The sequence below is a fragment of the Panthera uncia genome, chromosome X, assembly GCF_023721935.1.
Source record: "Panthera uncia isolate 11264 chromosome X, Puncia_PCG_1.0, whole genome shotgun sequence".
Lineage (NCBI taxonomy): Eukaryota > Metazoa > Chordata > Mammalia > Carnivora > Felidae > Panthera > Panthera uncia.
Genome location: NC_064817.1, coordinates 57234501 through 57261919, shown reverse-complemented (window position 1 = coordinate 57261919; position 27419 = coordinate 57234501). Strand labels below are relative to the sequence as shown.

The window sequence follows — 27419 nt, the reverse complement described above, 5'->3', positions numbered from 1 at the left end:
GAGAACTGGGTTTGCAAAAATGCAGGAAGATGCAACAATAGGAACTGCTTTTTTGTCTGTACCTCTGTGACTAGAAGCAGTATTTGGTGATCATAAGGCATATCCCTGATATTTGGAGGACAGGGTCCTTTTCGCTTACCCTGGCAAGCTGTGTGCAAGCTGCTCCAGGAACACATGCACAGTTGTCTGCCTGTGGCTACTACTGTGTTAAGAGCTGAAATTGACCAAAATTGACTATAATTTGCCATCCAAGCCTTCCCCTGAAAGTTTTGATCTTTCAATACACTCCAGAATTCCAAAATAGTTACATAAGACAGTTTCTGCGAGTGCAGTTGTCTAAGAGGGAAGACAGATTCCTATTGCTTCCTACCCCACCATCTTCCCAGAATCCTCTCACTCAAGAGCCCTAATTTTTTGTAAATTTTTTTAATGTTTGTTTTTGAGACAGAGAGTGTGTGAGCAGGGGAAGGGCAGAGAGAGGGAAACACAGAATCCGAAGCAGACTCCAGGCTCTGAGGCGTCAGCACAGAGCCTGATGTGGGGCTCAAACTCACAAACTGCAAGATCATGACCTGAGCTGAAGCCGGATGCTTAACCAACTGAGACACCAAGGTGCCCCAGATCCCTAATTTTTAATACGCTTTATTTCTTAGAACAGTTTAGATTTACAAAAAAAATTGAGAAGATAGTATAAGGAATTACCATATACCTTGCATCCAGTTTCCCCTATTAACAGTTTTTATCAGTATAGCATATTTGTTATAATTAATGAACCAATATTGACACCTAACTATTAACTAAGATTCATAATTCATTCAGATTTCCTTGGTTTATAACTAATTTCCTTTTTTCTGTTCCAGGATTCCATCCAGGACATCTCATTACATTTAGTTGTCATGTCTCCTTAGACACATCTTGGCTGTGATAATTTTGATGCTGCTCTTAACTTTGATGACCTTGACAGTTTTGAGGAGTATTTGTCACGTATTTTGCAGAAATCCTTTCTCTCAGAGTTTGTCTGATGTTTTTTCTCATGATTAGACTAGGGTTACATGTTTGGAGGAGAAAGATTGCAAGATGAAGTATCATTTTAATAACAATTTATCAAGGGTACATACCTCAACATCACTCATCATCAGGGAAATACAAATCAAAACTACAATGAGTTATCACCTCACACATGTCAGAATGGCTAAAATCAAAAACACAAAAAAACAACAAGCATTGGCAAGGATGTGGAGAAAGGAACCCTCTCACACTGTTTGTGGGAATGCAAACTGGTGGAGCCACTATGGAAAATAGCATGGAGATTCCTCAAAAAGTTAAAAATAGAACTACCCTACAATCCAGTAATCACACTACTGGGCATTTACCCCCAATTACAAACTCACTAATTCAAAAGGATACACGTACCCCTATGTTTATTGCAACATTATTTGTAGTAGCCAAATTATGGAAACAGTCCCAGTGTCCATCAATAGACAAATGGATAAAGAAAATGTGGTATATATACACAATGGAATATTACTCAGCCATAAAAAAGAACGAGATTTTGCCATTTGCAACAACATAGATGGAGCTACGAAGTATAATGTTAAGCATAATAAGTCAAAGAAACAAATACCATATTATTTCACTCATATGTGGAACTTAAGAAACAAAAAAAATGAGGAAAAGAAAAAGAAAAGAGAGAGAGACAAACCAAGAAATATACTCTTAACTCTAGGGAACAAACTTATAGTTACCAGAGGGGAGGTGGGTGGGGAGATGGATGAAGTAGGTGATGGGGATTAAAGAAAACATTTATCATGATGAGCACTGAGCAATGTACACAATTGTTGAATCAGTATATTGTACACCTGAAACTAATGTAATACTGTATGTTAACTATACAAGAATTAAAAACTAAATTAAAAAAATGAGTACATACTATCAACATTATTTGTGACTGTGCATGTTGAACTTGATCACCTGCTTTGGTCAGTGTTTGTCAGGTTTTTCTACTGTGAAGCCCTATATTTTAAAATTAAACTTTCAAGGGCACTTTGGTGGCTCAGTCAGTTAAGCATCCAACTTCAGCTCAGGTCATGATCTTGCAGTCCACGAGTTTGAGACCCATGTAGGGCTCTGTGCTGACAGCTCAGAGCCTGGAGCCTGCTTCCGATTCTGTGTGTGTGTCTCTCTCTGACCCTCCCCCACTCATGCTCTGTCTCTCTCAAAAATAAATAAATATTTAAAAAATTTTAATTAAGGGGCGCCTGGGTGGCTCAGTCAGTTGAGCGTCCGACTTGGGCTCAGGTCATGATCTCACAGTTCGTGAGTTCAAGCCCTGCATCAGGCTCTGTGCTGATGGCTCAGACCCTGGAGCCTGCTTCGGATTCTGTGTCTCCCTCTCTCTGTGCCCTTCCCCCACTTGCACTCTGTTTCTCTGTCTCTCAAAAATAAATAAATGAAAAAAAAATTTTTTTTAGATTTTAATTAAACTTTTTATTTTAAGACAATCACAGATTTATATATAATTGTTGGAAGTAATACATAAATATCTCATGTACCAAGTTTTCTCCAATGGTAACATCTTATAACATCACTCTCCCTCCCTAACTCCCAATGATCACTAGTTTGTTCTCCATTTCTATAACTGTATGATTTCACAAATATTACATAAGTGGCGCAACAGTATATGACCTTTTGGTATTGGCTTTTTCACTCAATGTTATTTCTCTGGAGATTCATCTTCATATGTTTATCAATTGATAGTTTATTCTTTTTTATTGTTGAGTAATGTTCCATTATGGATATAATCACAGTTTAACCATACACTTATTGAACTACAGCTGCATTGTTTCAAGTTTTTGGCAAATAAAGCTGCTAAGAACATTTGTGTACATGCTTTTATGTGAATATTAGTCTTCATTATTCTGGTTAGATGCCTAAGAGTGCAATTGCTGGGTTGTATGGTGATTGCATGTGTACTTTTTTTTTAACGTTTTTTTTATTTTTGAGACAGAGAGAGACAGAGCGTGAACGGGGGAGGGCCAGAGAGAGAGGGAGACACAGAATCTGAAACAGGCTCCAGGCTCTGAGCTGTCAGCACAGAGCCTGACACGGGGCTCGAACTCACTGACCGTGAGATCATGACCTGAGCTGAAGTCAGACGCTTAACTGACTGAGCCACCCAGGTGCCCCACATGTGTACTTTTTAAAGAATCTGCCAAACTATTTTCAAGAGTGGCTGTACCATGTTATATTCCTACCAGCAATGTATGAATAATCTAATTTCTCTACATTCTTGCCAACATTTGATGTTGTCACTATTTTTTATTTTAGCAATCCTGATAAATATATTATGGTATCTTACTGTGGCTTTAACTTGCATTTCTCTAGTGGATAATGATGTTGAACATTTTAATGTTTCTTTATTTGATCTCTGTGTATTTTCTTTAGTGAAATGTCTCTTCATGTGTTTTATCCATTTTCTAATTGGATTATTTGAAATTGCAAGTGTTGAGTTTTGAGAGTTGCTTGATATATTCTACATACTAATCCTTTGTTGGATATGTTGTTTATAAATATTTTCTTCAATTCTTCAGTTTGTCTTTTCATTCTGTCAGTGTGGTATTTCAGAGGAAAAGTTTTGAAATTTGATGATGTCCAATTTACCAATTGTTCCTTTAATGGTCTTGTTTTGTGGTCATGCCTAGGAACTTATCACTTACCTGTAGATTCCCCAAATTTTTTTTCTTTTCCCTAAAACTTTTATAGTTTAAATTTTACAATTAAGTCTGTGATTGATTTTTTAGTTGATTTTTGTGTATGATGTGAGACTTAAGATTCTTTTTTTTTTACTCCATTGAATTGATTGTACACCTTTATCACAGTTCAGTTGTGCATATTTATAAGAATTTACTCCTATGTTTTCTATTTTGTTACATTGATCTACACATGTCTATATCTCCACCTATACCACTCAGTCTTGATAACTATGGCAATAAAATAAGTCTTGAAATTAGATAGACCAATTCCTCCCATGTTATTCTTGTTTTTCAAAATTGCTTTAACTATTCTACTTTGCCTCTGCCTATAAGTGAATAATCTATATATACAAAAAAAATCTTGCTGAGAATTTTTTTAAAGTTCATTTCTTTCTTTTGAGAGAGAAAGAGAGAGAGAGAGAGAGCAGGAGAGAGGCCGAGAAAGGGGAGAGAGAGAACCCTAAGCAGGCTCCATGGAGCCTGATGCAGGGCTTGATCTCACAATCATGAGATCATGACCTTAGCTGAAATCAAGCCGGGTGCTTAACCAACTGAGCCGCCCAAGCACCCCAACTCTTGCTGAGATTTTGATAGGATTTGCATTAACATGTCTGTTTATTTAGATCTTTGATTTCTTTCATCAGCATTTTGTACCTTTCAGTATACAATTATTGTACATGTTTTATTAAATTGACACTTAAGTATTTCTCTTTTTTGAGTGATTATAACTGGTATTGAATTTTTAGTTTCAGTATTCATGTATTCATTGCTAGGATATGAAAATACAATAGAGTTTTGTGTTTTTTGTGTACCCTGCAACCTTGTTGAAATTATTACTTTTAGGAGGGTTTTTTTTGTGATTACTTGGGGTTTTCTAAGTAGACACTCATGTCACTTGCCAAAAGGAATAACTTTAACTCTTCCTGTTCACTTTGTATGCCTTCCATTTCCCATTATTATCTTATAGCACTAACTTCAACTTGTGATAAGAGTGGTGACAGCCTATAGCCGTGCCTTTTTCCTGACCTCCAAAGAAATGTATTCTGTCTTTCACTATTAAATATAATGTTAACCATAGTTTTTGTAGATGTTTTTTATCATGTCGAGGAAGTTCCCTCTACTCCCATTTTTCTGAGAGTTTATATAATGAATGAATGTTGGATTTTATCAAAGGCCTTTCCTGCATTAATTTTACATGACTATGTGGTTTTTCTTCTTTAGCTTATTAATATGTTGGCTTACATTTATTGATTTTTGAATATTGAACCAGCCTTGCATACTTGGAAAAAATCTCATTTGGTTATGATGTATATAATTCCTTTAATATATTGCTGAATTTTAATTGCTAATATTTTGTTAAGGATTTTTGCATTTATATTCATAAAGGATATTGATCTGTAGTTTTCTTTTTCATGGTCACTGTCTAATTTTGCTATTAAGGTAATTCTAGTTTTATAAAATGTATCAAAAGATGTTCCTTCATCTTCTATTTTCTATCCTTCTAGGCTGCCTATCCTTAGATAGTAAAAGTAAGCTTTTCTTGAAGCTTTTTATTGGTATGAATTTTTTCTCAAAAGTTTGGTGGAATTTTACAGTGAAATCACATAGGCCTGGGGATTTTTTTGGGGGAATATTTAATTACTAATTCAATTTCCTTAGTAGTTATAGAGCTAGTCACACTATCCATTTTATATTGGGTGAGTTGTAATAGTTTGTGTTTTTCAAAGAATTGGTCCATTTTATCTAAGTTGTGTAATTTATGTATATAGAGTTGTTCACTGTGATCCTTTATTATTCCTTTGATGTCTGCAGGCTTGATAGTGATATCCCTTATTTCATTCCTGACATTGGTAATTTATGTCTCCTCTTTTTTTCTCTTTGTTAGTCTTGCTAGAGGTTTATCAATTTGTAAAATATTTTCAAAAAGTCACTTCATTACCACTGGGCTTTCTGTGGACAGTACTCCAACTGAGGTGCTGGGGCACTTTGTTGCAATTATATCAGGATGTAAGTCTTGGATCCTAATTAGGCCTTTGCTGGTGGGGATGCGGCCATAGGTGTTTTTTTTTAACTTTATTTATTTTGAGAGAGACAGAGAGTGCTAGTGGGGGAGGGGCAGAGACAAAATTCCAAGCAGGCTTCATACTGTCAGTGCAGAGCCCTACAAGGGATTCAAACTCACAGACCGCGAGATCATGATCTGAGCCAAAATCAAGAGTCAGACACTTAACCAACTGAGCCACCCAGGCGCCCCTGGAGCCATAGTTTTACTTGTGATGTTTGGCTAAAGTAGAGCAGTTACTGTCTAAAAGTTTTCTATCTTTCTAGGTTGCCTCTCTCCTGGCCCTTTGGCTCATCAAAGTAGGCTTTTGTTGGGGCTTTTTATTTTTGGGCCTGTTAAAATTCCTGGGTTGCTAGCTTCTTCAGCTTCAAGTCCAGGATATATGAGGCAAAAAGAAAACCCACTGTTCTGGGAACTCACTGCTATGTAGTTCCTTTGATCTGGAAGCACTTGCCCATCTTTTTCTCTCTACCTTTCAGAGTCTTTTTATGTTTGTTTTATAATGTTCAAGGTTTTTATTGAACTGAATGGGAAGAATAGGTAAAAGTATATCTATTTAATCTTCTTAGAAGCAGAAGTCCCATGAAAACTTACTGTAAGTTACTTCCTAGGAGATGTTTTATTTTGTTTTTAAATTAGAAAGAAACTTGAATTAGATAAAATGTCTTTTTAGCCTCTGTTGATATAATGTGCTTTCCTGATTGTATCTACAAATATGAGAATATAAACAGCTTTATTTAAACTTGTGTAGTGAGGGGCACCTGGGTGGCTTAGTCAGTTAAGCATCCGACTTCAGCTCAGGTCATGATCTTGCAGTCTGTGAGTTCAAGCCCCACATTGGGCTCTGAGATGGCAGCTGAAACCTGCTTTGGATTCTGTGTCTCCTTCTCTCTCTGCTCCTCCCCTGCTTGCATTCTGTCTCTTTCTCTCTCTCAAAAATAAATAAACATTTAAAATAATAATAATAATAATAATAAGCTTGTGTGGTGAGTGTTATGTAGTTGTTTACCCCTATCCCCAAGCATACAGCAAAGGTTATAGACTGAAGCAACTGGAGGGGCCTGGCAGGTAAAGTTAACAAGAAATGCTTTCCAGGGTTTTTCCAAGATTCACAGAAATGGGTGCCTATTGCTTCCTGATCTTTGTTTTTTGTTCCAGAGAGACCAAAAAAATAAGAATTTCTATGGAAAATGTTCCAATTTTTAAATGTTGACATCTAATTCATGAATATTGTTAATATATGGGTCAGACTAAACATACTATGGACCTGATTCAGTAAATGGCTGGCATTTTGTAACTTCTGAAACAGGGATACTAATGAGTCAAAATAAGGCTTCCTTTCCTCTTAAACTAGAAACAGATTGCCTAGGGGGAATGTAAAGAGGACTTAAAAGCTGAGTGTGTCCTTTATAAAGGAAGATAGCTTATCTTCCCCCTCCAGCTCTGGGACAAACTTCTGAGGACATAGTAAAAGAAATTCCAGATGGTTTGGGGGGGATTCAAATGCAGAAATCTGTATTAATTCTTTCCTAGAGCTCAGACCCACATCACAAATGAGAATTTGTTTGGCTCAGTGTGATGCAGGGGTTTCATGTTGTGAATTGGCAGATTGAACTGAGATTGCCTCACATAGGGGCTGGGAGTGTGCCTGAGTTTATTTTGTTGTGACAGCACAGAGTAACAGAATCAATTTCTAGGAGGCCAAGAGGGTCACAGAAGTTGAAACTCAGCTGCATTGAAGGAATCTTTTAGATGGGAATGAAGGATTATACATCAGGTTTTATAAAGGTTCATAAAAGGTTGTGGCTTCAGTTATAAAATCAGTTACATTTCCTTGACCTCATGAATTTATGGAGCAAAAATTGTACCTTCTACACTATCTTTTTCTTTTTAGGTTTATTTTTGTTGAGAGAGCACACACACATGCACAAGTATGCATGCAAATGGGAGAGGGACAGAGAGAGAGAATCCCAAGCAAGCTCCTCACTCCTAGCACAGAGCTTAATGTGGGGCTTGAACCCACGAACCGAGAGATCATAAACTGAGTCAAAATCAAGAGTCAGACACCTAACTGACGGAGCGACCCAGACGCCCCTACACTATCTTTTCTAGTATAAATTCCATCAGATCCTTGGGATTTAATGTGTAGTTATTATTTTCAAATCATTTTTTCATTACAACTTCAATTTTTTTCTTGACACAATAGTTACCTCCACCATCCCAGGTTTTATTTAGAATTTATTTTTATTTTTGTATGTTTGTTTATTTTCAAAGATAGAGTGCAGGAGGGCAGAGAGAGAGAGAAAGAGAGAGAGAGAGAGAATCCCAAGTAAGCTCTGCACTATCAGCAAAGAGCTTGATGCAGGCTTGGACTCATGAACCATGAGATCATGACCTGAGCCAAAACCAAGAGTCAGACGCTTAATGAACTGAGCCACTCTGGCGCCCCTTTATTTAGAATTGAAAAGTGCCTTTTCTTTTTTTTTTTAATTAAAAAAAATTTTTTTTAATGTTTATTTTTGAGAGACAGAGCACGAGCAGGGAAGGGGCAGAGAGAGAGGGAGAGAGAAAGAGAGAGGGAGGGAGACACAAAATCCAAAGCAGGCTCCAGGCTCTGAGCTGTCAGCACAGAGCCTGACATGGGGCTTGAACTCAGGAACCATGAGATCATGACCTGAGATGAAGTTGAATGCTTAGCCAACTGAGCCACCCAGGCGCCCCTTAAAAGTGTCTTTTCTATTTTATTGAACTTCAATTGCTTTTCAGATTTGATTTTTAAAAATAGATTTCAGTATATGAAACTGAACATTTTTTTATAACTGTGACAATACATTTTTCAGAAACTCTTAAATATGAATATAACTTTCCTATCTATGAAAATGAGTATTTTTTTAATCGCCAAAGTTCCAATCTTAATGTCTACACTTCTTAGATTTTAAAAAAATATGTAAGTCCAAACTTTCCCATAAGTAGGTTTATGTCAACAATTTTTTCTGAAGGTTTTTTTTTTTGTTTTTTTGTCATTGCTCTCTGTCTCAAAGCTACTTACATACATTATACATATTTTTCTGGTTTATTTTCACTAAACTATACACTCTTTGTAGGGCCAGGTAAAGATGTCTTTCAATGTTATTTAAAAGCTAATGAGATCAGAAAATTCAAAGCAATCAATATATAATAAAGTTAAAGTTATTTAGCAAGGTCATACACATTTTCAGAATCAGCTTTATTTATGCAATGAATCTCTGAGGAAATGTCATCTCAGGGTACTTTGTGTATCTAAGACAGAACCACATGTCCCCTCCCCATGCACAGTCCATTCTTTTACCTGGTGTTCTTTTTCTCTACAGCAATTTATCTTCACTGACACATTATATTATTTTTTCAATAGATTCTAGGCCTATGTTCCCAAACTCGATCTTATTTGTTCACTGATATATCCCCAATTCCTCCAACAGGGGCTGGCACACAGTAGTAGCCCTTAATCAAATGCTAAAGCAAAACACAAAGAACCTAGAAATTGCCTGATACCCAGAATGACTGTCCAATAATCAGATTCACCAATGGCGCAGAAACACATTACAGTGTAAGACATCTAAAAGTGAACAAATTATTTGGAGATTTTTTTTCCAGCCCTTTCCTCCTAGCCTGGGAGCTATCCATCTCCCAGGCTAGATCCATCTATCTATCAGATAGATAGAGCCTCCATCTATCAACTTTTGGTCAGTGAAATAGTTTCAGAGAAAATAATACAATTATCTATCAACAAAAGGAGGGAGGGACAAAGGAAAAAAAACTAAGCGGTAGCCTCAATGGGGCATTCTCGGGCCAGATGTCCAGACTCGCCACAGCGGTAGCAGTTGACTTCACTCGTCTTGCTGCAGTTGATGGCCATGTGGCCAGTCTCACCGCACCGGTAGCATTTGACTTGGGTGCAGTCTTTCTGAATGTGGCCATATTCACCACAAGAGTAGCACTTCTGCTCTTCCTGACGGTCACAATCACGAGCCAGATGGCCTGGTCTGCCACAAGTGCAACAACACTGCTCTCTCTCTCGCTTAGGCTCAATACAGTCTTTGGCGATGTGGCCACTTCTCCCACAGTTGTAGCAGATGTCCTCGAGAAGATCACAATTCTTAGCATGATGACCAGACTCACCACAGCGGTAACAGATGTCAGACGGGTTGGTGGAACTGCACTGGGAACCTCTGCCACGGCCTCTAGCTCCACGCCCTCGACTTCCTCCTCCTCTAGGGCATCCCCGGGCCCAGTGGCCAGAGCGTCCACACTTGAAACATTCCTTATTGCTCATGGCGATGGTGAGATCTTAGGGCGAGCGGGCCCACCACTGCCCCTGAGGCTCCGACGCACCTCTCCTTAGGGCGGCTTAGAAACAAGTGGCCGTTTTTCTCTAGGCGCCTCAGTGACATCACACATGGTTTGCGCACGACCCCACTCATGTGTCACAGGCATTCCAGCTGCCCTTCCCTCCTGACTTTTCCTTCCATTCTTGAAGTGAAAAGCATGGCTAAGTGGTGGTATTTCCTGATTTAAAAAAAAAAAAAATACTTGGGTCTTCAAGTTTGTTTGAATCCCTCCCTGCTCAGACAATGTACCCTGTAGGATTTCTTATATTAAGAATTAGGTCTTCTACCCTATGACCCAGCAATAGCACTGCTAGGAATTTACCCAAGGGATACAGGAGTGCTGATGCATAGGGGCACTTGTACCCCAATGTTTATAGCAGCACTCTCAACAATAGCCAAATTATGGAAAGAGCCTAAATGTCCATCAACTGATGAATGGATAAAGAAATTGTGCTGTATATACACAATGGAAAAGTACATGGCAATGAGAAAGAATGAAATATGGCCTTTTGTAGCAACATGGATGGAACTGGAGAGTGTTATGCCAAGTGAAATAAGCCATACAGAGAAAGACAGATACCATATGGTTTCACTCTTATGTGGATCCTGAGAAACTTAACAGAAACCCATGGGGGAGGGAAGGAAAAAAAAAAGAGGTTAGAGTGGAAGAGAGCCAAAGCATAAGAGACTCTTAAAAACTGAGAACAAACTGAGGGTTGATGGGGGGTGGGAGGGAGGGGAGGGTGGGTGATGGGTATTGAGGAGGGCACCTTTTGGGATGAGCACTGGGTGTCATATGGAAACCAATTTGACAATAAACTTCATATATTGAAAAAAAAAAAGAATTAGGTCTTCTCCGTGATCTAGTAGATGACCAGTTTTTATATATGCCCTATGGACATAGGAAAAATATGTATGAGATGTATCTAATCCAGTACATGAAAGAAACAAATTATAGCAAAGTAGACTAACTTCCTTTTTTGTTTTAAAAAATAAAATACAAATGTCCACAAAGATATGAGATACATAAAGCAGAAAAAAAATCTTTAAAATGCCACAGTGAGATTTACTCACATTCTTCCATATTTTATTGCAGGAATGTTAGTTTTCAATATAATCACCAGCATTTAAGTTATGAAACATAACCCAATTGAAGCATTCAGTATAAAGAATACACTATTACTTGGAAAATAAATTACAAAACTGTAATTTAAATATTGGACAGATTTCCTCTCTGTTGTTTTCCAAATTGTTTATATCTTACATAAACCATATAAAGATTTATGGACATGTTCATTTATATAGCTATACAAATAAGTATGGAAAAGTAGATACTGAAATATCCACCATAGCTATTTTGGGGCTATATGATTGAATACAATTTTTTCTCCTTATTTTTCTTTTCTATACTTTACAATTTTTGAAATGAATTTAGTTTGTTGGTAATTTTTAAACTGCACAATAAATATTTTTCCTTCAGCTACTAGTTAACTATATGTTTTGCTTATGAATTTTTTCCAGGCAGCCAATACAAATGTATTTGGTAAAGCATAGGCATGAGAATAGTAAATGTAGCAGTTGGTCTTTATTTTGAATGTGACTTGATTGGAATGTACAACTGATTCCATAAATGCAATGACAAAGATAAATATTTTCAAAAATTAATACGTTTAGAGCCAAAGAGCATGGGCAATCACCATATATAGAGTAATGAAATGAGTTTTATTCCTAAACAATTAAATGATTCTGCATAAATGGTTTCAAAAAGCAAAAATTCTCTCCCTTGTTCAAAATTTGATATATGCTTATTAAATTAACCTTATTATCATGTTTAAACCCCCCTTAAGGTTTATACTTTTATTAAAGTAATACATGCCCATAGTTAAGAGAATTGATTTTCAAATAGCTTTAATTGGGACATGAAGTAAGACTTGCATTTTACATCACAACAGAGGATATGTGTGTGTGTTATAACTTAAATGAGTTTAAGAAAAAAATACCTTTAATGTGTGCAATTCACTTTGATGTTTTCATTTTAGATATTAAAAGAATAATTTACTACGCCAATAAATTTGATAACCTAATATAATGGATAAATTTCTTATAGAGTTTCTTATAAAATTTCTATGAATTTCTTATATAACTGATACAAGTAGAAAATCTAACAAGTTCTCTATCCAATTAATTTTTTTTTAATTTAGAAACTTCCAATATATTTAAGAAAGAGCCCACATAAAAAGTAGGATCATATGTAATGTAAACTACACACTGGAATGTATTAAAAGTTGTACATGGCAAAAGGGAACTTAAAATGATGAAGTAACAGTGAAGTTTATATGTCTATATCTATATACCTTAGGTTCATTACACCACCAGCTGTATTTGCCTAGCCTGGGACTGTTGGGTAAGACAAGGGGAAAGAGGAAATTAATATTAATTTGATATGTATAGTACAGTAGACACTATGGTATAAATTTTGAATTAGGAGGGCAAATGATTTCTATAAGGAAATATTTTCTTCCCTGTTTTTCTTGAGGCTTAAAATCCTAAAAATCTAATTCAGTTTAATATATGGGAAGGCAACATGGAATTTCAAAGATAAGTGATGAATTTGTGAGCACCTGCCACTCTTTTTTTCCCCCATCAGGCAAACACCCTAGTTTTATATTTTTTCTTTTTCAAGGTTTTATTAAATTCCAGTTAATATTAACATCCAGTGTAATTTTAGTTTCAGTTGTAGAATTTAGTGATTCATCACTTACATACAACAACTGGTACTCATCACAAGTGCCCTCCTTAATACACATTACCTATTTAACCCATCCTCCCCTCCTCTCCAGTAACCCTCAGCTTGTCCTGTATAGTTAAGAGTCTGTTTCCTAGTTTGCCTCTCTCTTTTCTTTCCCCTATGTTCATCTGTTTTGTTTCTTAAATTCCACATGTGAGTGAAATCATATGGTATTTGTCTTACTCTGACTGACTTATTTCACTTAGCATAATACTCTGTAGCTCCATCCACGTCATTGCAAATGGCAAGATTTCATTCTTTTTTATGGCTGAGTAATATTTCATTGTATATTCATGTATATGTATGACCTCTTCTTTATCCATTCATCAGTTGATGGATGTTTGGGCTTTTTCCATAGTTTGGCTATGATGTTTTCTATTCATGTTGTAATAAATGCTGGTGGTGACCCATTACATTGATCTCTTAAATACATTACATGATTATAACCGACAGTTTCAAAACACACTGAATTAAAGAGTCATAACTTTAGATAATGCTTGAGTTCTTGATGTTTCAATTTTAGATGTTTCAAATTATCTATGATTTTCCATTTCAGAGAATGAACATTTAGCCCTCTGTTACCTACACCATCTTTTGGTCCACATCATACACTTACACATTTCAAGTTCTCCACCCCCAACCCACCCCCCACTGTTTCACCTTTCTCCTAATATTAGGAGAATATCCAACATTTACATAACTATAAGTATGTAAATGCTACTCATGGCTCGGCCATGAATACTCTGATCAATTTTCACTACCTGCACAGCTTTTTGTTTCCTGGAGTTAGTTATTGTCATTCTTCATTTCCTTAGTTTCTCATACGTTTACCTCATTTCTATTTTACAGATCTATATGGCTACTTTTATACCAATACCACACAGTCTTCATTACTGTAGTTTTATATTTTGTTTTGAAATTAGTTAGAGGCCTCCAACTTTGCCCCTCTTTTCCACAATGTTGTGACTATTCTGAGTCTCTTGCATTTCCTTATGAATTTTAGTATCAGTTTGTCAATTTCTGCAAAAAAAAAGGCAAATTAGATTTTGATATATATTGTGGAACCTATAGATAGAATTGGAGAGTGTTAACAATATTGAGTCATCCGGTTCATGAGCACAGGATGTTGTGTCATTTATTTAGATTTTTATTTTCACTCAATAATATTTTGTGGTTTTCAGTGTATAAGTCTTACACATCTTTTGTTAAATTTTTTCTAAGTATTTCATTCTTTTTGATGCTATTGTAAATGGGATTATTTTCCTAATTTCATTTTTGAGTTGTTCATTGCTAGTATATAAAAATACAATTATTTTTGTATATTGATCTTTTATCCTGCTACCTTGATAAACTGAACTGATTTAGAGTACCAATAGTTTTTTAGTGGATTCCTTAGGATTCGATAGACAAGATTATGTCATCTGCAAGTGGAGATAGTTTAAATTCTTCCTTTCCAATCGGGGTGTCCTTTATTCCATTTTCTTGCCTAGTTGCCCTGACTAGAACTTTCAGTACAATGTTATAGAAGTGGTGAGAACCAACATCCTTGTCTTATTCCTGATCTTAGGGGGAAAACTTTCAGTCTTTAAGACCATTAAGTATGGTGTTAGCTATGGTTATTTTATACACATTCTTTATCAGGTGAAGAAGTTCTTTTCAATTCCTACTTTGTTGAATGTTCTTATCATCAAGGGGTGTTGAATTTTGTCAAAAGCTTTTTCTGCATCTCTTGAGTTTGTCTTGACTTTTTGCATTTGCTAGAACCACCAGTTGAACAGAAGTTGTGAAAGTGGGCATTATTGTCTTGTTCCTGACCTTAAGGGATGTAGTCTCACCATTAAGTATGATGTTAGCTGTGAGTTCTTGGTAGATGCCCTTTATCTGATTGAGAAAGTTCCCTCCTATAGGAATAGTTTTGCTAAGCAAATAGGAAAGTTTGATAAGCACTTTTTATCATAAAAGTTCATTGGATCTTGTCAATGTCTTCGTGGCTATTGAGATGATCATGTAGTTTTGTCTTTTATTCCATTAACGTGGTGTATTATGTTGATTTTTATGTTCATCTAACCCTACATTCGTCAGATAAATATTACTTGATCAAGGTGTATAATCCTTTCTTTATGCTGCTGGATTTGGTATGCTAGTATTTTCTTGAGTATTTTTGTATCTTTAAATGTCGATATGTGGGGCGCCTGGGTGGCTCAGTCGGTTAAGCGGCCGACTTCGGCTCAGGTCATGATCTCGCGGTCCATGAGTTCGAGCCCCGCTTCGGGCTCTGTGCTGACAGCTCAGAGCCTGGAGCCTGCTTCGGATTCTGTGTCTCCCTCTCTCTGACCCTCCCCCGTTCATGCTCTGTCTCTCTCTGTCTCAAAAATAAATAAACGTTAAAAAAAAATTTTAAAAAAAATGTTGATATGTAGCATTTTGATGATGATGATGATGATAATGATATCTCTGGTTGTCATTTCAAGGTAATATTGATATCAAAGAATGATTTTTGAGGACTTTCCACATCTTCTACTTTTTGGAATAGTTTGTAAAGAATTGATACTATTTCTCTTTTAAATGTTTGGAAATTTTCACTAGTTAAGCCATCTCAGCCTGGGATTTTTTTGTGGGAATTCTGTAAAATACTAATTTAGTTTGTTGTAGCTCTATTCAGGTTTTCTATTTCTTTTTGAGGCAGCATTGGCAGTTGTGTCTTCTGGGAATTTGTTTAATTCATCTAGATTACCTAATTTATTGGCATACAGTTGTTCATAGTATTCCTTTTAGTTCTGTAAGGTCAGTAATGATGCATTCTCTTTCACTCCTGGTTTTAGAAATTTGAGTCTTTTCTTTTTTCTTGGCCAGTTCAGCCATGTTTTTTCTTTCAACTTTCTTGCTCTTTGAAAAAGCCACTTTTGGCTTTGTCAGTTTTCTCTAGTGTTTTTTTTTTAACTCTTTATTTCACTTATTTTCACTCCAATCTTTATTCTTTCCTTCTGCTTGCTTTATGCTTAGTTTGCTCTTTGTTCAGTTTCTTAAGGTTATCGATTTGAGATCCCTTCTGTTTTTATAATATGGGTATTCACAGCTATTTATTTCCCTCTGAACACTACCTTAGCTGCATCCCATAAATTTTGTATGTTGTTTTCTTTTTCTCAAGGTGTTTACTAATTTTCCTTGTGATTACTTCTTTAAGCTTCTTTAAAGTATGTTGTGCTTTCTTTTTCTCAAGGTTTTATTAATTTCCTTGTGATTACTTCTTTAAGGCACTGGTTATTCAGGAGTGCAGTATTTAACTTCCACACTTTTGTGAATTCCCCAAATTTCCTTCTGTTATTGATTTGTAATTTCATTCCATTATGATTGGAGAATATACTTTGTATAATTTCAATCATTTTACATTTATTGAAGCTTGTTTTATGACCTAGCAAATGGTCTCTCTTGGAAAATGTTTCATGAGTGCTTGAGAAGAATGTTTATTCTGCTGCTATTGGTTGGTGCATTCTCTAGATGTCAATTAGGTCAATTTGACTGATAGTATTGTTCCAGTTTTCTGATTGCTGATTTTCTGTCTACTTGTAGTATCCCTTATTGAGAATAGGATATTGAAGTGTCCAACTATTATTGTTGAATTATTCATTTATCTATTCAATTTTGTCTGCTTTTTCCCAAGCACTTTGGGGATCTTTTGTTAGGTGCATATGTGTTTTTAGTTGTTACAGTTTCTTGATGAATCATCCCTTTTATCATTATAAAATGCTTTAACCTTTTAAATATTTCTCCAAGGTGTCACATTTACCTCCATCACACTACTACTCTAAAGCAGGTCTACATCATCTCTTGACCAAGTGATTTTCTAAAATGAAAAGTTGACCACATCATTCTCTTGCTTAAAATATTTCTCCTCAATAATTATTAGATAAACTCTGTTAGGTCCAAGAGAGGAAGTAATCTTCCCAAGATCAAATTAATATAGTGACAGAGCTAAGACTACATCCCAGGCTTCCAAACTCCCAGTTGAATACTCCCTTTACTGTATGTACCACTGAGCTGGGTACTTTGGATTGGCTCATTCAATCTTCATTTAATTATCCTTCTCATTTGAGAAGTTGGAAAGTCAAAAACTCCACTTTCTATACTCACTTGCAGCCATAGTTCTGTATGTAAAATAGGGTCTATCAATCAGAATCAACTCCTCAAGATTTGGAAGACAAATGTGGCATCTTCCAGTTACATTTTGCCCATTCCTGCTGGCAAGCAAATTGTGCAGACTTGCTGCACAAATAACATTTCGATGTTCATTCACCAGCACTGTTTGCCAATAATCAGTTATGGTGGTGACAGCAGATGGTTTTTCATTTTGGCTTTGGTATATTCTGGAGTTCATAGATGCAGTCATAGCCTCATAGATAATAGCAACTCTGGTGAGTCTGTTTTTTATTTTTGTTTTTGTTTGTTTTGAGAGGTACTGTGTAAATTCTGCCCTAGGTGGGGCCACCAGAACCATGATCCATTCTCCCAATTCTAATGGGGACCCCATTACCCTGGGCCTCAGGGTTCACACTATCTTAGACCGGAGCCTATAGACCCAGTGGCAACACTGTAATCCCTCTTCTGGGAGTACTTAAACCTTCAAGCCCACATTCTGGATTTCCTAAACACTGTCCTAAGGGCCTGTAGTCTGAGAATCTCTGATCCGAGCCCCTGGCTTTCCCAAGACCCCTAAGTCCAGTTCTGGGACTCTGGATCTCAGATTCAAGCACAGAGACACACTGAAGATGGCTTACACCAACTTGAAGCCCCCATCTAGAGAACCCATCAGACCAGGACCCCTACCTTTAATGTTGCATATGCATAGACTCAGTCCAGGGCCCCTCAAGCCAGAAGGGGATGTATTGAATTGGGAGGGGACTTCAAGCCCTCAAGAATGGCACCTTCAAGCCCCAGCCAGAGGACAGGTCCCCACCAGAAGGCCTCATATTATTCCTCAATGTCCAGCTGCCAGAAATGCATATTCTGTGGGGAGGGGATGGGCTCAGGGGCAAAGTGGCCACCTCACCCCTTTTCCCCCTCAGGAATCCTAAGTCTTAGTCATGTTCTCTGTTAGGTCATTTTTTGAAAGGTGGTGGCTTCAGGGGAGACAGGGGCCTGGGGTGGGGCCTGGGGAATGTGCTTGCAAGACTGAGATAGCAGTAGCAGTGGTGAGAGAACTCTGGTTGGTCAGTTCCATATTTTTCTAGGAGTTATTCCTTGGACTCCGCCTAGAACCTGTTCCTCTTTTCCTTCCAAATAGTTTGTAAACATGTGATTTTCTATATTAAATTCCTTCCTACATCTAAAATAAAGATGGGTTTTCTGCTCCTTGAAATGAATCCTGATTGATACAAACATCTCCCAAATTTATAATTATGACCTCCTTAAAAACATACACATCCTCTTAAGTGACACACTTTTGCTTTATAACCAGTAAGATTATGGGAATATTGCCCATACACAAGAGTGGGTGGATGGATTCTAGGCCCTAGTATAACTTATATTTGCCCCCTGCCTGGATTTTGTTGCAACCGATCATTCTCCAAGTAATTTATCAGGAGTCAATAAACAAATCAATCCTGTTACTTGGTCTCTTAGCCATCTTGTTCACATATTCAAACTAATTAACTTTTAGCAATGAAATTAAGGCCTTTATTAACATAAGTTTGTTACTGTACCATCTTGCCAGTCTCTGCTATCCTGTTCCCTCATTCCTCAAAATCACAAAGAACAGACGAGTTCTTGTGCCATCATGGAAAAATTATTCGACTCTGAGAAGACAAGGGTACTCATTTCCTCAGTTGTTTTACATACTTGTAATGACAGCTTTTGCAAAGTTAAGTCCAGTTCTATGTCAGATTTAGCTGATGTACAATTTGACAAGGCAAAGCTGTATTCGAGGGTTTAATAGAATATTCTTTTTGACTACCACTCCTCCCTGCACCCCAACCTCAATTCAGGGTATTCACAGGTTTCAGGAAACCCCCCCATGTGAGTCAAGATTCTTCAGAGAAGCAGAACCAACTGATATCTCTATCTATATCTGAATATATATGACCATACCAATATGATATATATATCTCCAACATGGTTATAATTATATATCTATAATTATAATTATGTATCTATATCTATCTGTGAAGTCCAAAATCTGGGAATAGATGGTGTTGCAGTTCAAGTCTACAGGCTGTCGGCAGAATTCTCTCTTGCTTAGAAAAGGTTAGTCTTTTGTTCTAATTCAGCGCTTCAACTGAAGGATGAGGCCACCCCCAGTATGGGAGGCAATCTACTTTACTCAAAGTCCACGGATTTAAATGTTAATCTCATCCAAAAACACCATCACAGAAACATCCAGAATAATATTTGACCACGTATCTGGGCACCATGGCCCAGCCAAGTTGGCCCATAAAATTAACCATCACATCCTCTAAGAAAGGGTATAAGGTGAGGGAAAAGAGGGAAATAGAATGTTAGCCTAAAATGGGTAGATACAGTAGAGTTCTCCAAATTTCTCCTTTACTGCTCCCAAGAACCTGCGTATGAACAGGGAAGCTCAGACAAATAGGTAGGCCCAGGAATCTAAGTATTTTATAGGGTTCAAAATTGACAACTTGTGCCTCCTTTTTGAATTTCTCTTCAGATGGGACCATTGTAGATTAGAGAAGTTTTGTCAAAAGGAAGAGAAGTGGAAAGAGCAAGTAACTCCATCTGTAAGAATTATTAAGTGCTGACCTCAATTTTAACAATACTTAAAAAAATGAGGGCTGTCCATTTATTTAAAAAGATAAAGACAATTAGAAACATGGAAAAATAGTTAAAAGACACATTGTTACATGTATAAAAATAAGAATGGTGATGTTAAAACATTACATATTTAAACAAAAATTTAAAGAACACAAAGATACACTAATAGGGATGAGGTTTCTTTTTGGAGTAATGAAAAATTCTAAAATGGTGGTGACGGTTGTACAACTCTGTGAATACACTAAAATCCATTGCATTGTACACTTTAAGTTGGTGCATTGTATGACACGAAATTACATCTCAATAAAACTGCTATAGCAACAAAAAAGAACACAAAGAGCAACTAGGACATTTGGAAGTGAAACAGTGTAACTAAGAATAGGAGAGGGATTGACGAAAGAAGGATGGGCTGAAGAAGGGATGGTGGTGGAAGCCGGTGGGAACAAGGGGAAGATAGGTGAAGAAAGCGAATGGGATAGGGCCCTAGGGAAAACGTGAAAGCCAGAAGGCAGTAGTGGGTGGGGGTGGGGAGAAGAGGGCGTACTTAGCGCATGCGCCAGAAGTACACTGCGGCGATCCCGGAGAGGCAGTTCTTAACTGGCATCAGCGCTGCGGCCGGAGGCTCGGCTGGTTACCAGTTCCACCTTGGCTTGTGCAACCACCCTGGATCCGCGAACTCTGTGCAGCTGCTCCGTCCACCATATCTTGCGGCGGCGAGCGCTAAGAATTCATGCTAAGACACTCGATTCAGCCAAGAGGTAAAATAACGTCGTAGAAGAACACGGAGGAGGGAGGAGGCAATTCGGTCCGGGGAGACCCTTGATTTGTGTATTCTCGCGGTTCACGAGAGGAATAAGTGGGGGACAGCATGGGCCTCAGGCCTACAAAAGGATATTGAACATTTACTTTCCATTGGGAAAGGATACAGACTCCTTTCTTCTAATCAGGGTTGAGGCACAGGAGCGTTGTTATTTCCCATGACGTTCTCTGTTTAAATATTTTGGGAGTTCCTCTTACGTAGCCGAAGGTGTGTTTAAAGGGTGGGCCTTAGGACTAGGCTCATCCAATTATGAGAGGTTTGTTTGTTTGTTTGTTTGTTTGTTTTGGCCTTTGTTAAGGGTGGTGGGTCTTATTAAGGAATCTGAGGGCACGCCATCTCCTCCCTGGGGGCCGGTTCAGAGTCCATCTAGATTTGCTCTCTGCCGTCACCTGCAATGCCGTCTTTCCCATATTCCACTTCCCTAGTTTATCACACCTACCTCCATTAGGAAACGCTGGTAGTGGCCCTCCTTGAGCACTGGGGCACCAGTATGGCGAGAAACACATCCAGATAGCATCAGGCATGTATATATAAGAAACCAAGGAGGAAGGAGGGCAGGGAATAGGGGAGGACGGTCTTGGTGCGCATGTGTATTTGGGAGGTTGGGGGAGGCGCGGGATCGCGCACACATATTTGAGAAGACCTGATGTGAGGGGGAAGGGGTCCCAGCTGGGGAGAGTGGGAGGTAAGCACGCGCAAGCTTGGGTGGGGGGGAGCATCGAATGCGTATTTAAGAGAGCAGAATTCCCAGTACACGGTTGGCAGCCGCGGTTGCAAGGGAAAGTGAAGGCGCGCATGCGTATTTGAGACGACATTGTGACGGTTGGCTTTAGGAGGGGAGAGGGGCGCATGCGTATTTCAGACGGAATGACGGGGAGGGGAGGTGCGCACTGTAGGTGTGGTTACGATTGCAAAATGGCGAGGGGGGAGGTAAGTTGTCTTTGCTAGGCCATTTTGGGCTGGGGGGCCCTGCAGAGAAGTACAGCTACCTTTCTGGTTGGGTGAAAGGATCTGCCGAGTTGGAGTTGCCCTAGGCTGTGGCCAAATTTACCAGAAATTAACCTAGAATCTTAGCCCTTCAGTGGTCCATTGATAAATGTGGGTTTGAAAATGCCGAGGCGATGATGACTCTATGAAAGGTTTCGGCAGCTGGTGTGTGTAAGAAATGCGTAAAACGGGAGCCTTGGGGACAGGCCACATTCTGGCAATACACAGTTGGAGGGCTTTCTGTCAGACTTTCGGCCGCTGTACTTGGCACTCGACACATTCTCTCATCCCTTCAGATTTGCAGAACACGGTGATTGCAGTATTTTGAGAGTCTACTGTTACGTTGGTCGGAAGCCCTTGCTTTTCTCACTTGCAGAACATAGGGCTGAGGATTTGGCTGTTTCCAAGTGCTTGTTACACTTTAAACCCAGGATTTGGGCAAATGGAAATGGTGGTGTGAAGGTGACCTAGGTTCATACTGTTTCCTCGAAATTATTTTTTTCTGCAAAATTTTAGCCTAGGGGGAAGACTTTTTTAGGTAGCCCTACTGTCGTGGATCTCAAGAGGGCTGTCAACGAGGATCTATTGTAAATCACTAAAACTAACAGTTTAGCATTTAAATATGTAGCAGAAAGGGCACAGGGTTCAAAATTGAAGAGACAGGTCTTTTCCAGTAATCCTAGTTGTGATCTCCTAGTGGTCCTTTTCCTTCTCTGGGCCTATTTCTCTATTTATAATAATAATTGTATTCAAACGTCTGTAGCACTTAAAACTATGTGTCAGGTACTGATCTACCTGCTTTCACACGTGCCTCAACTCATTTAGTACTTTCGACAATCTTATGAAATAGCAGTACCGTTATTCAGATTTTACAAATGAGAAATGTGGGGGACACAGATTAAGTAATTTGCCCAAGGCTTTACATCCATTTGAATGGCTGAAACTGGATTTTTGTCCAGGTTGTATGGGTCCATAATGTTGTGTTCTTAACTATTATGCTTTAATTCCCTAAAATGAGGGGGCAAATTTAAGGGACCCTTCTTTTATGATTTCAAAAAAATTTTTGTAACTTACCTGTGCTGTTTAAGAAAGGAGACCTGTTTGCTCTTGGCTACTTTTTACTCGGTGCATCCTACAGGGTTACATATGTAGAAGACAAAAAGTAAAAATTGTTGATTTGCAGCCTACCGGGGCGGCCATCCTTATCTACCCTTGTCTTCTATGCTTTTTGTTCTGCAGAGGGTTTAAAATGGCCGACTGCGGCAGGCTGGACACACCCATCTTGTTTTGCCTGATTGGAGATCTGGTCAAATGCTTTGAGAAAGCAGTCTTTTGCTGCGGTAGAGATTTTTTTCTTACCCGTTATTAATATTATGGTGTGTTAATACAAATGTCCAATAGTAAAGTCAGGTTATTGCCTTTTTTCCCCCTTATAATAGGAGACTGAAAATACATGCGTTTCTTTTATTATTGGTTAGGATAGATTCACTGAAGTGGAATTACTGTATCAATGCGTTTTTAACATTCAATATGTACTGATAAAGTTCATTCCGAAAAGGTCGTACCAAATTTTACTCATACAAGTATTAAGTGGTGTTTGTTTTTTAAAAAGATGTTATGGATAAAAACAAGTATTATTTTAATTTTGCATTTCTTTGGTTATTAGTGAGTTTGGACTCCTTCCTCCATATATTTCTTAGCAGTTTAATTTTCTTTCATGTGATGTTAGTTCATGTCTTACACTGATTCATCTGTTGGAGTTTTTAGTTTAGTGTTATTATTATCTGTTTGAAAGTGTTTTTCAAATAAAGGCTATTACTCAGATTTCTGCATTGTTATATACTCCAGGTTATTGTTTACCTTTTAATTTTTGTTTTCAAATGTTTGGTTCGTAGAGATTTGAAAGCAAGTAGTAACTTTGTCTATCTTCTATTTTGTGATTTTTTTTCCATTAAGTTTGAATAGTTCCCTCAATCTAGAAATTTGGTAAATATTCATTGTAGCTTTGTCTGAGGATAACCATCGGGTATAGGGAAGAAGGATCTGTAATTTTACCACCCAGAGATAACCAGTGTTTATAAATGTGTTCACATCTTTTCATTCCCTGCATTTTTCTACAGTTGATCATGTATTTGTACTGTTTTATGTTCTGTTTTGTGTTTAACATTATAGCATGCATTTTTCCATGCTAAACATTGTTTGCAGTTGTCATGTAATGGTTTCATGATATATTGTTGTATGGAAATATTTTAGGATTTTCAGTAAAGTATTACAATGAATGTCTTTTCATTTTCATTTAGTTTTTATTGTTTATCTATTTTGAGTTATTTCTTTATAGAGTTCCAGAATTAGAATGGTTCATCAAAAAGTTTGAACATTATAGAGATTTGCTACAGTAACATTCCAAAAAAATATGTCATTTTTTTGTGCCCAGGTATTTAGAATATTTTTTTTGCTAACTTTATATGTAAAAGAACGGTATCTTTGTTTTATGATCCATTTCTCTGATTATTGGTGAGGCTGAATTCTCAAATGTTAATTATTAACTCTTCCCTTTGTGAACTATTCAATTTGGGTATGAATGTTAAATATTTGTAAGAGCTGTGTATTATGTGTTCTGTATAAGGATCTATTATCCTTGTCATTTATTGCAAAGGATACATGTGATTTGTTGCACATATACTCCTAGCATATGTTGCCTTTGAGTCTTAAAAAATGTTTGTGATTCAAAGACAACTGCTTTGTGGAATACCTGTCAGATTCTTGGTAGCCATTTTGAGATAATGTTTCTTTGTCCTTTAAATAGATAGCTATTTCTTTTTATCTAAAGGAGAGCAGTCTTGAATGCTGCATAGCATTATTGCACCCTGGCTATGGATGTGGGAAGAAGACATGGCAACATTTTGTCCCTAATAAGAAACCAACTTATACAACACACAAAACAGTAGTACCCTCGCCCCCATCCATTCTGGGACTGATCTTATTTTGAATATTCACTAGTGATGTGGGAGACGGTATGGACATAGTGCAATGTCCACATATAGAGAGAACACTAAGCACTTTGAGGGTGTAAAATGCTGGTAGGAACAAACTGTAACACCTGAGAAGGCATTGTGAGTGTGGGCTGACTGTGGTAGAATAGAACAGTGTAGGCAAGAGCAATATAATGACTTCAGGGGAGACTAATGTGTTAAGCGTATAAAATAGTGGCCTCAGAGACATTGAATCCCAAGATAGGGATCCCAGTGTAAATGGCAACAGTTTATTGATGTCATCAGCTCAATTTGCTGGTGCAGACACAAAAGAGCCATTAAAAACATAGGCCCTATTAAGAACAGTATGGGTTGCAGAAAAATTCCATCCTGTCTTTGTATAAAACCATCTGAGCCAAGTGACTAGTAATCTCTTCACAAGAAGTCTGTTACTGTAACTCAGTTTTGAAAAGTGGTTGGGAAGAGTATATTACCTCATTTCATTTTTCTTATTTATTATGAGGTAGGTAATTTAGAGAATCTTTAATTATATTAAGTAAATCTTTCTAAATTATTATTCCCAATACATGAGCTATATACTATCTCATATATGTATTTAAAAACATTCTAATTTTTATATTTTCAGTTAATGGGGGGGGGATTATAGGATTTAGAAGTGCCAAGTCATTTGTTACATATTGCTTTTTGCTATCCAGTTACACTGGGTTAATCTAGTTAGTCATAAGCTCCCATTTTTCAGCATTTTGTTAGTTGCAGATGTTAAACCAGGCTTAGGTATGGGGGTGGGGAGGTTGACAGATGTATAATAAGCAAAACAAAACAAGAACAGAGCCTGCATTGTAGAGGAGGTGGTGGAGAAGTTCCTTTCTAGAGGTCTATGCCTATCTTAAGCATAAGAATCCTATCATGCCAATATCTAGTTCCTGAACCCATCTCTGATTGGGAGTTAGGGAGAGCCTGGATATTTGAAATATCCTAAAAGCATTTAACCTTTGATTTCCACAATTTGTTCCTCCCCTCTGTTGATGTTACAGCCAGCAGCAGCCTGGAGCAGCGCCCCTGGAAAGAAATTTTACATCGGCCATTATAATACAACCTGATAAGTGTTACAGCACTTACCAGGTTGTATTGTAATTGTCTGTGTATATGCCTGTCTCCTTTCCTATGTTATCAGTTAGACTGTGAGCTCCTTGAGGGCAGGGACAGAGTCTTCTCCAGAGCCCAGCCTGGCACATTAGTAGGCTTCAGTAAATGTTTATTGGATGAATAAATGAATGACTCATCAACAAACATTTATCGTGTGCCTGCTAAGGTGATCTCCACAGGCTCTGGACTGTCAACTGTTTATTCAAAATGCATGTGGTCAGAAACTTGGTGTTTCTTTCTGATTATGTATCTATCGTAAGAGTTTTTCTGAGATAATGCTATTTTTTTTGTGTGTTTGGATTTCAGTCCTTGGTATTTACAGATGTTGCTACTGTTGTTGCTGCTGACAGCCTCTTCCTTGGTGGGACCTGGGTGATAGCTGCCAGATCATGAGCCTCATCCTCACTGCCCAGTGTTTGCTCAATGGTTCCTGTTTGTAGAATCATCCCCTTTTCACCCCTCCTCAGATCATCCTTCAAATGGTGTTCCTAGGTAGGGCTCCACATTCTAGATATAGGTAGAGAAATACAGCCCATGGACTGCCTGGTTTTGCAAATAAAGTTCTATTGGATCACGTGTTATTTGTTGATATTTGGTCTGTGGCCCTTTTGGCCTGCAAAGGCAGTGTTGAGTAGCTCCATCAAAGATCCAGTGGCCCATAAAGCCTACCCTTTACAGAAAATGATTGCCTACCTTACTTTGGATCATTACCTAACAGTGATGGTTTAATTTCCCTCTCCATTCACCAAAGATACTTCTGGTATCTCAGAAACTCATTTATTTACCTCATTCGTTACTGCTTATAACAAGTCTTTTTCCTGTTTTACAGATGGGCCAGCTAGAACGCATCAAACTAGATGCTTATAAGGCCTCCACCAGAGTCCTACAGTCAGTCAGTTATACCATGTACTTCAACAGCAAGTTTTGAGCTTCATCTCTAGAAATTCCTTTTGTTGTATCCTAACCTGAAGAATGTGGCCATATCATACCTTGGTGCCTTATGCCTTGACCCCCTCCTTCCTACACAGCTCTTTGCAATGAGAATATGGAAAATAACAAATTAATGTGAGATAAGGCAGACAGGTAGGCTGAGGCAAATGTTTACAGGGTCTGAATGCTAATGCACAAAGAAATGGGGTTTCTGAAATATTCACTTGCTTAGACTTAATACAGTTAAGGAGCCTGGACTTCCAAGAGCTTAGGACCTTCCCCTTTACCATCCCTAACCTCCCACACTGTTGTCTTGGTTACCTGCCTGTGGATATATTGTGATTCATTTCAGGTCATTTAAAAGTTGAGAACTCCCAAATCCAATTCAAGAAAGCTAGATCTAAAAAAAATAAAATGGAAAGAATATAGGATAGTTTCATTTCAGGAGTGAAATGGAGAGAAAGGCCTTACTTACAGCATTATTTTTCAAGCTGCTTGCTGGATTTTTCCCAGCATTCTGTTATGAAAAATTTTAAATATACATATAGAAAAGCTAAAGAGTTGTACATTGAAAGCCCATCTATCTACCAACTAGATGTTATAACTAACATCTTGCCATATTTGCTTTATTGCATATTCATCCATCTTTGTCAGATAGGTTTTATTTTTTTTAATTTTTTATTTTTTAATTTTTTTTTTAACGTTTATTTTTGAGACAGAGAGAGACAGAGCATGAATGGGGGAGGGTCAGAGAGAGGGAGACACAGAATCTGAAACAGGCTCCAGGCTCTGAGCTGTCAGCACCGAGC

General features: G+C 37.7%; 1 protein-coding gene and 1 long non-coding RNA gene across 6 annotated transcripts in view; one reads left to right on the top strand and one right to left on the bottom strand.

The window, feature by feature from the left end:
• Positions 1–9019: 9019 nt before the first annotated feature.
• ZCCHC13 (zinc finger CCHC-type containing 13) lies at positions 9020–10320 on the bottom strand. The gene has a single exon (XM_049643984.1). The coding sequence runs from the start codon at positions 10124–10126 to the stop codon at positions 9611–9613; it is 516 nt and encodes a 171-aa protein (XP_049499941.1). The 5' UTR covers positions 10127–10320; the 3' UTR covers positions 9020–9610.
• Positions 10321–20289: 9969 nt separating this feature from the next.
• LOC125931769 (uncharacterized) overlaps positions 20290–27419 on the top strand; it is a 134938-nt gene continuing 127808 nt past the window's right edge. For all 5 annotated transcript variants that reach the window (XR_007460486.1, XR_007460484.1, XR_007460485.1 and 2 more), the window contains exon 1: positions 20290–20492. This is a non-coding gene — a long non-coding RNA (uncharacterized LOC125931769). The remainder of the gene's footprint in view (positions 20493–27419) is intronic.

Bases quoted from the DNA above. Each gene is read 5' to 3' on its own strand.
- ZCCHC13 (XM_049643984.1), bottom strand. From the start codon at position 10,126: ATGAGCAATAAGGAATGTTTCAAGTGTGGACGCTCTGGCCACTGGGCC.